Source organism: Lissotriton helveticus, chromosome 2_1, assembly GCF_964261635.1.
Source record: "Lissotriton helveticus chromosome 2_1, aLisHel1.1, whole genome shotgun sequence".
NCBI lineage: Eukaryota > Metazoa > Chordata > Amphibia > Caudata > Salamandridae > Lissotriton > Lissotriton helveticus.
Window position 1 is genome coordinate 518369566 of NC_136059.1, and position 15252 is coordinate 518384817.

Below are 15252 nucleotides of genomic sequence, written 5' to 3' on the forward strand. Positions count from 1 at the left end.
CTGATCTGAAGCGCAATATCTCTCGCCGGCGCCATTTTGCAGGCACATCCGGGCAGTGCATTGCCCTCAGGACTGGGACTGTGGCGCCTTGCATGAGAGGTGGGACCTTACTCGGGGCGACGCATTTCTGAGACAGGACACCCCGCAGTGGAGACCGTACCCCAAGAGCCCCGATTGCTGACCCCGGCCCACTGTGCAGGAGAACGACAAGCGCATTGAAGCCTGGCCACATAACTCCAGCACAGACGCCCATCGTGCTCCTGCTAGGGTTTCGCGCCTCGACCGACGATACCCGGGTCCCACGGTCCCTCTTCATTTGCTATCTGGAAGCAGGGGTCACATCTACCCGCTAGGCCCCCTGTGGACATACAGAACCCCCAACCACAGCGCAGAGCGCATAGACCCTGCATGATCTCTGCCTCTCTGACCACTACACCCTGTCCCCTCGGTGGACGTGGCGCTACGTTCTGGTTGGACACTAGAGTGGGCGGCGGCACTCGGGGGTGCCCATTGCAGCGCCACCCTGCTAACGAGATCCATGGGTAAGCACAGGGGCAGGACTCATGACCAGGGAGCCGCAGCGGACATGCAGTCCACGGGCTCTGAGGACCCACTGGCCTCCTCCAATGTGGACATCATCCCTCCGACAGGAAGAGGATCCCAAGACGCAAAGTTGGACCTCATCCTCAATGAAATACGCGCGACGCGCGAAGCCCTGGAATCACGGATAGACAACATGGCGACTGGCCTGTCACTATTGAGAGCTGACCATAACAAGCTGGCAGAGCGTGTAGCGGAACAGAAGATCACACTGAATGACCTTGTGCCACAACAGACGGAACACTCCACGAAGTTGGAGGGTGTGGAGAGACAGCTTAAACAACTGTGGGATAGAGTGGACGATGCCGAAGGACGGGCCCGCCGCAATAACGTCCGCATCCTAGGCATTCCGGAAAGAAGCGAGGGGAGGAACCCTACCCAGTTTGTGGAGGACTGGCTACGGCAGTTAGTGGGCCAGGAAGACCTCACTGCCCTATATAGTGTGGAGCGGGCACATAGGATGCCGCCGCGCCCCCCCAAACCAGGGGCGCCTCCTCGTCCCCTGATCGCGCGCCTCCTTCACTACAGAGATCGTGACACTGTCCTACGAGCGGCCAGGGAGAAGGCGCCGATACGTTTTGAAGACAAGAACATCTCAGTCTATCCTGATTTCACTCCTACTGTGCAGCGCGCCAGGTCCACCTTCATGGGTGTGAAACGCAAACTAAGGGAAAAAAACATGAAATATGCACTCCTGTTCCCCGCACGGCTCAAAATTCTACACGACAACAGATCCCACTTCTTTGATTCACCAGAAGAGGCAGAGGAATGGATGGAAGTCACTCTACCACCATCGACCTCACAGGGCACGTTTGAAGATCGCCGCGGCGGCGACCACAGGAACCCCCCGGATCAGCAGGACAACGCTTCCGGCCCAGGACAACATGCTTCCCATGGTACATCGGCGCAGCCGCGCCCTTCTAGTATCCGCGTAGACGGACACCCGTCCTCATCACAGCGACAGCGGCTAACAGAGGAGTCACTGGCCGCACACGACGCGGAAGCGATCGACGACGGACACACCGTCACCACTGACACCCACACCGAGGTGTCCGGATCGATTGACAGCTTGCCGCTTTTTCCGAAGGTCACGGCCCAGACGGCGGAGGAGTTCTGAGCTGCTGCACGTATGATCCCCTCCGGGTGGTAACGTATAACTGTTCCCCCCCCCCCTTATATAGTATGTGGTGGGTTGCATGGGGGGGGCATTTTATGGAGGGCTATTGAACCAATGCAGGCCGTTACGAGACAATTGACAGAGGCCTGTCACCCCCGGAATGCACACAAACTTAACTGACTTGTGCCCACGTTGGGCACCATGGTTTGGATCCCGGGCACGTTGGCCTGGGGACCCTTCTGTTCAGGGAATTCAGGTTTACAGGACACTCTCATCCTTTCGTGGAACTGAACTAACATGGGTACCCGGGTGTTTTACCTGGCCACACCACATAGATGGACATGGGGCCGCTTAATAAATACCAAATGTGCACTTGGAACGTGCGTGGCATGGGGGCAGTTCAGAAACGACATAGGATATTAGCCCAGCTTAACCGCAGGGGGATACAGATTGCTTGCCTGCAAGAGACACATTTGAATGCTGCAGAGAATTTGAAACTGCGCAGGAAATGGAGGGGGCAGCTCTTTGCTACCTCCTATTCTGCGTTCTCCAGAGGGGCAGCGATCTGGTTCCGAGGCTCTGTTCCCTTCCAGATGTTGGAGCAAAGAATAGATAATGAGGGACGTTATGTATTTGTGCGGGGGCTGTTGGACGGGGATGCTATTGTATTTGGGTGTGTGTACTCGCCGAACTCGAATCAATCGGAGTTCTTGTTGACAGTAAACGGGGTACTTGCAGATTGGGCGGATCATCGCCTGTTGATTGGAGGGGATTTTAATGCTGTACTTGATGTTGCGTTGGATAGGTCACATCCCCCTTTACAGGCAGCTGAGAGTAAGAAACAGGTGGAGGCTCTTGAGAGATGGTCTGGGGGCTGGGACCTGGCAGACGTGTGGCGTAGCGCACATCCACGAGACAGGGAATATACTTCTTTCTCCCCGCCCCACCAGCTCCACACCAGAATCGACCACATTTTCTGTTCCCGTTCCCTAGCAGATTCCATAATCCAGACCCTACACATGGGGAAAACTCTGTCTGATCACAGCCCTGTCGAACTCACCTGGCAGTGGGGTAGGCGACTGGACCCCATCCCAACTTGGAGACTGTCTCCAGGTCTCCTTGAAGACTCTGTATTTCGGGCCTCCCTGTCTGACACTATAGTTACCTACTTCTCCACAAATGCTAACACAGCCAGCACCCGGCTAGTAGAATGGGACGCTTTTAAAGTTTGCCTTAGGGGGGCGGCAATGGCCGCTGGGATGGGTAGGAAACGAGAGGTAATTGCTCAACTGCAGGAGGTGGAGAACTCACTTGCGCCCTTAGAAAATGAGGCAGCCGGCACCAATGCACCCTTCACACCACTGCAGGAGGCTCACATTAGACACGCGGAGCTGCTAGAAGACCTGAGGCTCCTAGACTACAAAGAATACACGAACAGGCAGCATACACAGGCGGATAGGGCCGGTCCCCTACTAGCTCGTCTTCTACGTGACTCCCCAATTCACCATCCCATTCTGACTATCCTAGACCAGGCGGGCAACCCAACTAACACCCAACTCGGGATTAACACGGCGTTCAAGGACTACTACACAACACTTTACAGTCCCCCGCAGCCCCTATCCGAGGATGCATTCGAGACCTTCATGAGGGACCTGACTCTACCTCAACTCACTGAGGGACAGGCCAAAGATCTGAAACGCACCATTACGATAGCTGAAATTAGGCAGGCGATAAGAGCTCTTCCAAAGGGCAAAACCCCTGGTACAGACGGCCTATCGGCCGATTTTTATGCGACATTCATGGACCTTCTGGCACCGCGGTTGCACACTGTTTATATGGAGGCCCTACGGACGACGTCCCTTCCACAGTCCTCCATGCAGGCATTGATCACGTCCCTATTGAAGCCTGCCAAGGAGGGGCTACAGATGGCTGACTATAGGCCACTATCCCTTCTCAATACTGACTCCAAGATACTGAGCAAGGTGCTGGCAGCGAGGCTCGTGCAATACGTACCGCAACTGATCCACCCGGATCAATGTGGTTTTATTCCGGGCCGTAACACGGCCATGAACCTTAGGCGTTTAGCCCAACTAATGCTCGGAGACGGAAGGGACGTGCACTCCGAGGGCTGCATATCTCTGGACTTGAAACAAGCGTTTGACTCCCTTAGGTGGGACTATATGTTCGCCACCCTGTCCAGATATGGGATACCATCTGAATTTCTCGACTGGGTCAGATTGCTGTATACCGTCCCCACGGCTAGAGTGCGTACCTCCGGACATATATCGGCTCCTATAGCCATAGCGAGGGGCACCAGGCAGGGCTGCCCGCTATCCCCGCTCCTCTTTGTCCTTGCCCTTGAGCCTATGCTCTGTCGGCTTCGGTCGATGGCTCCCCACCATGGCATATGTAGACACGGGACGACACATATTGTGTCTGCTTACGCAGATGATATTATATTGTATCTCCGAGACTTGAGGGGAGACCTGAGCCCTGTTTCCCAGGTCTTTGAGGACTTTAGGTCGATCTCTGGTCTGACCATAAGCGAATCCAAGTCCTATGGCTTCACATTTGCGGCCACAGGTCTGACTACTCCCCTACCCTTCGCCCCTCACGAATTCCAGATAGCGGAAACCACCTTTAGATACTTGGGGATGCAAATCTATAGAGAGGCTGAACTGATGATTGACGGTAACCTAGGGAGGGCCATCAGAGCGCTGAAGTCGCAGATACAATTCTGGTTGACACTGCCACTTTCCATACCCGGCAGAGTAGCGATATCGAAGATGGTGATGCTCCCCCGTCTCCTCTACCACTTCACCAACCTACCGTACCTGATCCCAGCAGCGACATTTAAGATCCTTGACACTCTCCTCACGGAGCTCGTCTGGGGGCACGGCCGCAGACGTATAAGTTTGTCCAAGTTACAGCTCCCCTCTGACGCCGGTGGTATGGGCCTGCCGGACTTTAGAGCTTACAACTATGCGTGTCAGCTACAATGGCTGGCTTACTGGGTGGCAGGTCGCAATCTCCATGAGATCGATATGTCGGAAGAGGATCACGGTAGGGGGAGACTACACACACTACTCCTGCCCAACTCGGATATGCCGAGAGATGCCCCACCACTTCTTAGGCTAGCGATCCTTTATTGGAGGAAGGCACTGAAATACACTTCCCCTAAGTCATCCTATGCCCCCACGATCCCGCTCTTGGGCATCCCATTGGGCACAGGAGCTCTCACGACGACCTCGCTAGCCACATGGCATGGCGAAGGAGTATCGCAAGTGGGCGACCTGTTTGCGGAGGGACACTTGTTGTCCTTTGAAGACTTCAGAATCACACAGGGCGTACCTGGGGGCTCATTCCTCCTGCACGCCGGTCTCCGCAATTATATTACACATAAATGGGCACCTGAGGGCCAGGAACCTGACACAAACCCTCTCACCAGGATGCACTACCTCATGGGATCGGGTGCACACCTAACGAGATGGCTTACTGCTGGCATCAGAGAAGGGAGAGCATTCACTCTCTCGCTTCTCAGGGAGACATGGGAGGAGGATATTGGTAGGCCCCTGAGGGACAAAGAATGGGACCGAGTACTGCAATTTCCCAAGAAGGTAGCTAGGAACCCCAAGTTCAAATTCATTCAATTGATGCTACTGCATAGAGCCTACCTGACCCCGCACCGCATACATACGATGTTCCCTGATGCGAAAAGCAATTGCCCCCGCTGCGACACTGAAGACGCATCACTGATACATATGCTGTGGCAATGCCCCAAGTTAGGATACTATTGGACCACGGTCCATGCATCGCTTGAGAGCGCGGGGGCTCTGTCCCGATCTCCTACACTAGAAGGCACGCTGTTGGGGCTGGGGCCCTCCCAACGCAGCAGGACAGTAGCGTCGCGCTTTGCAGACCTGGCCCTATTATTAGCGAAGCGAGCCATTAAGATGAGGTGGAAGTCACCCAGGCCACCCAACCCTGAATTATGGAAGGCAGAGGTAGTGCGCTGGGGTAAGGCAGAGGGAGAAGCACTGCAGCGCGAAGAATACAGAGGCCTACGGAAAAAGCCGATATCGTTGGACTGGTTTGTCACGTTGGGAGCGTTTGAATATGGAGACGAAGGGGAGGAAGGGGATGTCAGTGACACACCGAATGTGGAATAAATATGTCCGGAGCCGGACGTTCATGCACTGTCACTGACTGTGATGCATAACTATGGGATGGGGAGCACCCACACACTGGCCTGTTGCCTCGCACCGTCTATGTGTCCAGATGGAAGAAACTACATGTTATGATGCCAAGGGTGACCCAGATAAATGTTCATCCAATTTATTTAATTAGATACCTGTCAAGAGAGTGTCGGGTGGGTTGTTCGAGGGTAGTGGGAGGGTTTGAACTGACCGGGGTTTGTTCAATTGCGACAGTTACGATCGCCACAAAATGTAAAATCAAAATGATAATGCATATATATGTTTTAGGCAGGCACATACAGGTTTTACTCTGCTTCACTAGTCTTGGAAATTTCTGTAACTGCTTTACTTACTATGCTAATAAACAGATTTTCAAAAAAAAAAAAAAAAAAGTATCTGTAAGGGCCAAAAGGAGTGTTAAAGGCTGTTAGGTCCCTAGATTCCTCACATAACTCGATCTGATGATATGCTGCCCTCAAATCTATGGTAGAAAAAACTTTAGTACCTCTTAATTGAGCTAACATATCTTGGATACGTGGTAGGGGAAAACAATCCACTTGTATGTTCCTATTCAAAGCTCTATGGTCTACACACAGCCTAAGCTCATCACAGTTTTTTTTAAGAGCGACCACAATTGGCGAAACCCATAATGAAGAATTAATGTGTTCAATAACACCATCCTTACACAGCTGATGCAGATGAATTTTCAGTTTCTCCCTAATACTTAGAGGAACATGCCTGACCTTGTGGATGACTGGCACAGCATCAGGTTTCAAAATGATTCTGTGTTCAAAACCCTTGACTGAGCCAAGACTGTCAGAAAACACAACTTTGTACTTCCCCATGATTTTCTCTAAGGATAACTCTTCAGTAACTAGAGCACTAATTGCACTAGAGCGATCTAAAGAAATAGGATTGTTGTTACCTGGTCTCAAAACTAAAGGGAATTTCCCTTGATCTCTCCATCCAAGAACGTTATAGCCATTCTTAGCCACATAAATTTTAGCTTGCACAGTGCGATCTTCAAAAGTGAGATTATCAATGAAATAACCTATTCAATCAATAACCTTTCCATTAAACGCAACAGTGCGTATATCAGGAGGTAAAAGATGAACTCCCTTCCATTGCTCCAAGAAAAGAAAATCAGCAATAATGGTGATGGGAGATCCTGAGTCCACAGTAACTTTCACAACAACCTCACCAATTTTTAAATCACACACAGGGTCAGAAGTAGAAGAATCTTCTTGATCATCTACCAAATCAACTGACAATAGAATTTTTTTAACAATCTGTTCCTCACTTACATTAGACACCTCTTCAGAATTCGTGACCTCCAAAAACATTGTTTTTGTTTTGAATTTACATACTGCAGCAAAGTGTCCAATTTTTTTACAATTAGAACATTGTTTTTTTAATGCAGGACACGATGTCGAATTAGCCAGATGTGACTTTGAACCACATCTGAAGCAGGCAGGAGGCTTGTCAGTTTTCTTCCATTCAATTTTAGAAGATTTATCACGTTGGTTCACACTTTGAGATGAAACCTTGTTCACTAAATCAACATGTGTAGGTTTACCATTACTCAATTCGTTAGAAGCAGAAACAGACCTTTCTATTCCTCTTGCTAGTTCTAATGTTTCCAAAAGAGAGGGATTCCGACAACATAAAATTCTCTCTTGAACTTTGTTACTAAAGCAATTTACTACTATTTGATCCCTAAGATACTGTTCAATAGGACCCTCAAACTCACAAGTTGCAGCTAGGACCCTCAATTCAGATAAGAATGTATCAATTGTTTCATACTCTCTTTGCTTACGAGTATAAAAATTGTGTCTCTCAACAATTATACTCGGTTCATCTTTAAAATACTTTTCCAAACGTGCAATAGCTTCAGTATATTCATTCCAATCATCTGAAGGTGGTCTAACTACAGGAGGTTGATGGTAAAAAATTCTCTGACCTTCAGCACCCAAAGCACTATATAACATTGCATTTTTCCTGACAGCAGAAAATTTTACAGCATCAATGGCAATAATATAGCTGTTGAAAGATTTAAACCATTGAGTCCACTTGATTTTTGGAGTGCCAGGTTCAGGAAGAAATGGAGATGGAAGGACTTCAGTTTGTTGAGCCATACTAGAATTTTGAACTGAACAAAATATGAATAAAATGCTTCAAAATAAGTAAAACATCATCAATATGCGTAAATTAGTGTAGATGTAGCACAAAATTATAAACTCGTTGGAAGCTGTGTGTATCAGCGTAAATGATACACAAAAATATGAGTTTGTAGTAAGCTGTGTGTATCAGCGTGGACGATACACGTATTAAAATAATGTTTGAAACACAATGTTAGTAAATTCTTTGAAAGCTGTGTGTATCAGCGTAAATGACACACCGTGTGTTAGCGTAAATGCAGGAAGAACAATGTTCCTGAAATTGTAGTAAGCTGTGTGTATCAGCGTGAACAATACACAAGTTTCAGTAGAAGTCAGGAAAATAAACGTTTCATTTCGAAGCTTAAATAAGAACTAAGAAGTACCTTTTGGAGTTGCGCAGTAATCAAACCTTCAGATGAGTGAAGCGCGACGATGTTTGAGTGTCGCTAGGTTACGGAAGATGGCTGTAATGTAATGTCACGTGATGACAAGCACGTCAACGTGAACACGTAGAGACGCTTCAGCGCTTCGAGAAGGAATGAAGATGGCAGAAGGTTCGGAGCGTCACTGAAGCACAGGGAGAGATTAACGAACAAATAGAATCAAGTGAGTAACGGTTATCTGGGCAATTTTGAAAAGCGCAACCAAGGGAAGCTTCAAAATAGATGAAAATGTCAATTAAAACACCTGAAAAATGTAACTGAAAAACAAAGGTGTTTAAAAAACGGGGACAGTCAGAATATCGTAAACGATAAATGAAAAGAATAAAGACAAAAACAATAACTGTTTCTTGAAAGCGTGCTAAAAGTCAATTAAAGAAATAAAGGTGAATCTACGAGCCTGCATCGAGGTATACAAGGACTGAAGAATACATGCAGTGAGGCTCCCAATAGATTAAAATAGTAGAAATACAAATGCGAAGCTGCCAATAAGTTTAACATTTTTGAAATAAGAATAGGACTTATCTTGAAGGTAGTAGTAGCAAACAGTATTCAAATCTTGAAGGTTGTTCAGTAGAAGTAAATTGAAGTATTTAAGGTCCATGAAAAATATTCAGACAGTGAATGAACACTGAAATCTGACAAGATCTTCCAGAAACAAACTTGAATTTGGGCGTAAGTTCAAGGAAGTGCTGACTTGACCACCTCGTCGCCAAATTATGTTGTATCCAAGGATCACATGAAAGAGTAGTAAACGTAAGGATTTAAGTTTATTTATGAATAATAAGTACAGCACCAGATCAGTCAGAGTGTTCTTCCATCAGGCATCAGTCTTCAACTGAAGATTAGAAGCTTAACATTCTATAATCACCTAGCAACCTAAGCACTAGGACAAAGCAGTCTACTGGAGAACACATACAATAACTAAGAGAACATAGGATATGAAAACATAGGATATAACACACTTGCAAGACTGTTCTTCTGAACTTGAGGTAAGTAGGGGCTAAGGTCCAAGAAAGCACCGAGAGTTCAAGTTTACCTGCCCTGGGGTGTCTGGGTGCAGCGGTGCTTTCAGCAGTGGTATCCCTGAACGCTACATACTAAAGTCAAAAGGGAAAAGTTCCTATAACAAAATGCTGCAAAGGGGGCCTAGGGGACCCGTCTAGCACAATCCAAGGTGGTGCTCAGCTCTTGAGGATCTCACGACTACAGAGACACAGTTGGTTTACGTGAGGCCGAGCTGGGGAGCTCAGGTGCAGCGGTGCTTTGTCTGGCGGGTCGGCGAGTTAGAGTCTCTCACGTTTCTCGGTGTTCTTGCAGAAAAGGGAAAAGAAACACAGCAGGGCCACTTAGTGTGGAGCTGGCCTCTCTGAGTCCCTTGACGTGCAAGTACGTTTTGGCTATGGCGGTGTTCTGACTGAATACAAACATGCTTTGGTGCTTGCAAGTGGCTCGGGTACCTCGGGTACTGATGCAGTATGGGTCCTGACATCTCCAACCTTGGCAAGCGGAGGGATCTGACTTCTGGATCACCAAGACCTTTTGCTGGGATGCTGATTACTTGGTGGGCAGGGGGGTTGACATAATGGTGTACTGGGCAGCTGAAGTTGGTGCCTGCTGGTGCAGGGGAGTGGCTCCTCCACTCCAAGAGAGAATTTGCTAGGCAAACCTCCAAGGGTTTGGGGGGCTGTTCTGCTTCTGGACTAGTTGGTATCGGTGATTGTCAGGAGAGCAGCAGACAGGCAGTGTTTTGCCCCAAAGTTGATGATGGTCCACAGGTCTCAAGTCTTCACTCTTCTTTGTCCTTCTTCTGCTTTCATTCAGACAAATCTGTTTTCCTGGTGTCGGGCCACCTAAATACAAAATTTAGGGGCGCTAAGGGGAGAGAAGTGTAGTAGCCATTGGGCTACTTGCCCTTGGGGTCACTATACCACCTAAATGACCACTTCCTGTGGGGAGTGGGCATAACCCTGTCCCTGAGTTCCAAATTCCACCAAAACAAGATGGTGGAACCCTTATTTCTTGGAGTGCTTCAGGTAGCCCACCTTAGGGGTGTAACTAGCCTGGAGGTGCGACACACGTACTTGAAAAGATAATTTCCCACCTGTCCTGGTGCCAAATGGACCTCAGGGCAGGGATGTGGCATCTCCCAGGTCTGGGGGAAGCTGGGGTCGTATATCAAAGGCATCAGGGGCTTTGAAGCCCCAGGCCTTGATATGCTAAATCACTAGCCATCCTGCTGGAGGAGGTGTGAACACCTTTCTCCAGAGCAGGTATTGTTTCTGGCCTCAGAGAGCACGGGCTCTCACCTGCAGGGGGTCAGAAACATTTCTGTGGTGACTGGCTGGATAATACCAGTCAGCCAGCACACAAGATACTGGTAGGTTTCTCAGGGGGCATCTCTAAGGTGCCCTCTAGGTGCATGTCATAATAAATTTAGTTTTATTGAGAGATTGTGTTTGATACCACACACCCTAGGTTTCAGTAAAGCTATTGTGTAGCTGGGGAACTCGTAATGACCAGTGCCCAGTACCCAGTACATGTACTTAAGATGGCTTCCCTGTTCACTTGTTCCATCTAGTAATTGAACTAGGCAGCACAGGGGCATAGCTGCTGATGCAGATATGTCCTCACATGTAATATAATGCTCCCTGCCATAGGGCAACAAGGCCTGAAGTAGGGGTGGCATTCATATATTACATGCAGTGACTTTGGCATGGCACACAGTGAGTGTGCCATGTTGTGTTTCCACTCCTGGTTTGCACCATGACACGCAGTGTGCAATGGCCATCTGAATGAAATTTGTATTGGGGTCCCTTAGGGTGGCATAATACATGCTAAATCCCTTAGGAACCCTCTTTATTATCAAGGCCTTAGGTACCAGGGGTACCACTTACTAGGTACTTACAGGGGTGCTAAAGTGTGAGCCCAATGTACCACAATTAGATCGTTTTACTTTGTTTTAGGAAAAGAGCACTGGCACTGGAGCCTGGTTAGCAGGCATCAGCGCACCGTCAGTTGTAAACCAGCACCTAATAGTTGTAATGGGCCAAGAAAGGAGGGGGGGGACAACAGCAACAAAATTCCAGTTTCCTTTAATCCGAACCCAGTCTACTAGGGCTAAAGCCACCACTTCTACCCAGGCAAAGGGGAGTTCTGATTGCAGAGATATGCAAGACATCCACATGGGTGTCTCTGCACGCATTGGCCAAGCATTACTGCCTGGATTCTAAGGTGCATAGAGCTGGTCCTTTTGCCACATCCTCTTTGCAGGATTACCTGATATACCATCCTTTAAAGTGTGTTCCTAGATGGGTATGGCATTGGAATCTATCCTATAAGTGAGGAATTTGCTGGCATAAGTATCCATCAGAAGCAAAAGCTACTTAGCTGCGATAACAATCTTTTTGGTAAATACTCTATCTACCTGCTGATTCCTCACCGACCTCCCTGCCGCTCCATTTGATTGATAGTTATAAGGGAAATTTATAAGGTTCCGAATATGCATATATTTTGCCACTACACTACTCTATCAATGTCAATTCGTCTTCTCACTTTGAAAGCTGTAAAAAAAATGAATAGAAACTGACGCCGAGGTGGGCGTGATATAGCTTCAGTGATGTCATCTAAATCTATTTCCATAATTGATATGAATTCAGCGCCCCTTACTGGCAATATGAGAGCTTAAAGTTTCCAGGTGCATTCTGACACCTTCGATTATTCTACAGATTGTAAGTTACTGCAGATAATAACTATTTTTTTTACTGTTCATGAGAATAGACCAGCTCAGAGTCTGACTCTAAGAGAGAGCTATCCCTGAACATCATGAAATAAACATCTTCCTTGTCTGTATTGAGTGGAGAATCTCATTCACTTGGCAGCAAGACAGTGACTTGGCTTAAGTGAGTGTTTAGCTGTATTTCATTTTCTTTTAATCTTGTAGCTCTCAAAAGCAACAAACAATGTTATTTTATTTAAAATACATTGCATAAATATTATTTCTTAACACGTTGTAGTAAAATAAAACTTTTAATTTCAGCGAACATGTGATCTTGAAAATATGAATCCAGAAATTAAAAGATACTTGGAGAAGTCAATTCAAATTGGAAAGCGAAATGGACTCCATCTCTCCAAAGAAGTACAAATGGTAAGTGTGATTGTTTCCGGGAAAATGTACCTTGAATTACTTTAATGACAACAGTGGTTTTGCTCCTGCTTTTTATCCTTACCATTAACCCTTCTTGTGGGACTCCTCTTCAAAAGCAGACACCCTAGTGGAACTCATTCATTTGATCTAATGGATGATTATATTGGGGCAAATCCCTAGAGCTAACTTTGCACAAATACTTATTTTGACTGTTTCTAGCCCATGAATGCATGGTTGCTTTACAGTTATCCCTGATCAGAAGGTGTGCTTAGTTGCTTTTTGTAGTTCTTTGAAAAGGAAAGAAATGACTAAAGAAAAATGGGATTTTTTTGGGATTCCAAGATATTTTCTCTTTCAAATCCCTTTCTTTAAATAACTCTGTATTCGGGTCATAGCGGACTTTGAAGAGTTAATACAACATCCCACCAGCTCTAGCACTCTACGGTCACCTCGAAGGTCTGTGTTGATTTCAGGTGTTTTTTTCTATGTTCTATGTTTTTTGTATTCCCTGTCCTATGCAACTATTATCTCCAATTTTCTGTTCCTTGGGTGTTTCATTGTTTGACCTCTATCAGCTGAGACTTCTTTGAGTGTCTGTCACTATCTTTGGTGCTCCTGAAAGCAGTTAACTCAACTCTCTGCTTGGTTTCTTAAGTAACTCTTTCAAGATGCTAAGTACAGCATTTTGCAGTCTGTATCCATATATTAGGAGTTTGATTATTTTAAAAAGTGTGAATCTGGCCATAAACGAAATTGTTGGGCCTGAGTCTGTGTTTACTTAAAGCTTTATGTTAAATAGGCACTCTCCCAGTAAGATATCTCTTTCCATATCAGCAACCAAAGTATAAATATTTTGAAACTAATAGTGAGTTAAAAGTATCTCTCAAACTCATTTCACATTGCCATCATTCTCCTCTTGTGCTTTGTTTGAGCTGGCCTCCCTCAACCTTGAGTTTTCAATGCTTTTATGTGTTTTCTCCCAGTATCTCTCTGTTGCCATTTCACATATAAAGTGTACAACATTTCAACAACACTAAACTTTTACATCTTATCAACCGGGTTGTGTCACGGTTAATACTCCATAAGACCTTTTTGCTTACTCAGTGGAACTATTTTGATCAATATCTGATAGTGCTGCTCCACACACAGGCGTCCAGAATAGATTTTCTATCCAAAAGTATTATTTATCATATATTCACACAGTGTGGCCAACCACAAGACACAGCACGGCTATGCAGTACACAAAAAATGCCAGACCTGGTCAGAGCATAGTGAATAAAGTGAATAACCTCTTGAGGGCAAGCACTACCCAAATACTGCCCATACTAACCACACGCAATGTTCAAGGGTGTCTAACTTTCAGCGACTCCATCCTAACTCTCTGACTGGAAGAATGACTTGGATTGGTGCCTGCGGGCCGAAAAAATGTATGTTGGAGGCATGTGGGCTGCTAAATTCATATCTGTTGCATTAGATCGCCGCCTAGTGTTGGGTCCGGATGATCGCACATTGTTGTCCTGGAAGAGTCTTCGAAGTATCCTGAGATAGGTGGCTCCTCCCCTGGACTACAGTGCGCATGGGCATCGGCTCCATCCCCAGATTGTTTTTTTCCGCCATTGGGTTCGGATGCGGTCTCGACGTCTCTCTGTCGGAACCGAGAAAACTAGCTTTTTTACGGCCAAAAGGCCTTAGTTTCATTACGTCGGTATTGTTTGCGTACGGTCTCGAGTTCTTCCGTCTCTTTGAGTCGGAATCTGCGGAGTCGTATCACTCTTCGGACATCGAGGCCTTCTCATCGCAACACGACCAGAACTTTTCAGCATGGAGCGGAGCCCGTTTAAATACTGTCCCGTCTGTGGGTCCAAATACCCACATATCGACGTGCACCCGGTCTGTAACAAATGCCTTTCGCCAGACCATAACGAGGACAGCTGCAAGGCCTGCTCCAGATTCAGGTCAAAGAAGACGCTCAAGCTTCGGCGCGCGGTTCGCCTCGAGGCCAGACAAGCGGCCCCGGCTCCAGAGAACATCTTCGGCGAACAGGAAGAAGAGGGCCTAAGCCATCATCTTGAAATCTCGCCGCCCGCGACGGAGGTCGAGGCGGATCCGGAAGACGACGACGGAGTCGTGGATCAAGGCCTTGAATACGTCGACGAGGTAGGAGACGTCGAAGAAGTTTATGGGGCCGCGGAAGATAGCTCAGGGGATGAGCTATGCCCCGAAGGTTACGCGGATCAGGCTCGGGTCACGGGATCGCCACTCGGCCTTACCCAAGACCCCGTACTGCAAGCCACGGCCCCGCCTTCAGGCCCGGCCACGGACATACTTGCTACGCAGCCCGTATCGAAACCGAAACCGAAACAAACGGTATCGACTACACCTAAAATGGCCAACACGAAAACGAAACCGAAACTAACGGATTCGAGTGCATCTAAGATGGCGGCCGTTCCACCGAAAACACCAAAGCCTGCTACCTCATCGACTCCGTCGGCCTCCGGTCCACAGAAGTCGAAGAAGACTGTCGATTCGACAGTGCCGAAGTCGTCAACGGAGGAGGCATCCTCTAAGAAGGTCGTCCGGCACGGGTCGACCG

General features: G+C 47.5%; 1 protein-coding gene across 2 annotated transcripts in view; it reads left to right on the forward strand.

Annotated features, from left to right (window-relative positions):
- NLN (neurolysin) overlaps positions 1 to 15252 on the forward strand; it is a 290543-nt gene that overhangs the window by 78496 nt on the left and 196795 nt on the right. For both annotated transcript variants that reach the window (XM_078675166.1, XM_078675165.1), the window contains exon 4: positions 12552 to 12659. In XM_078675166.1, the coding sequence (XP_078531292.1) occupies positions 12552 to 12659 (108 nt within the window). The remainder of the gene's footprint in view (positions 1 to 12551; positions 12660 to 15252) is intronic.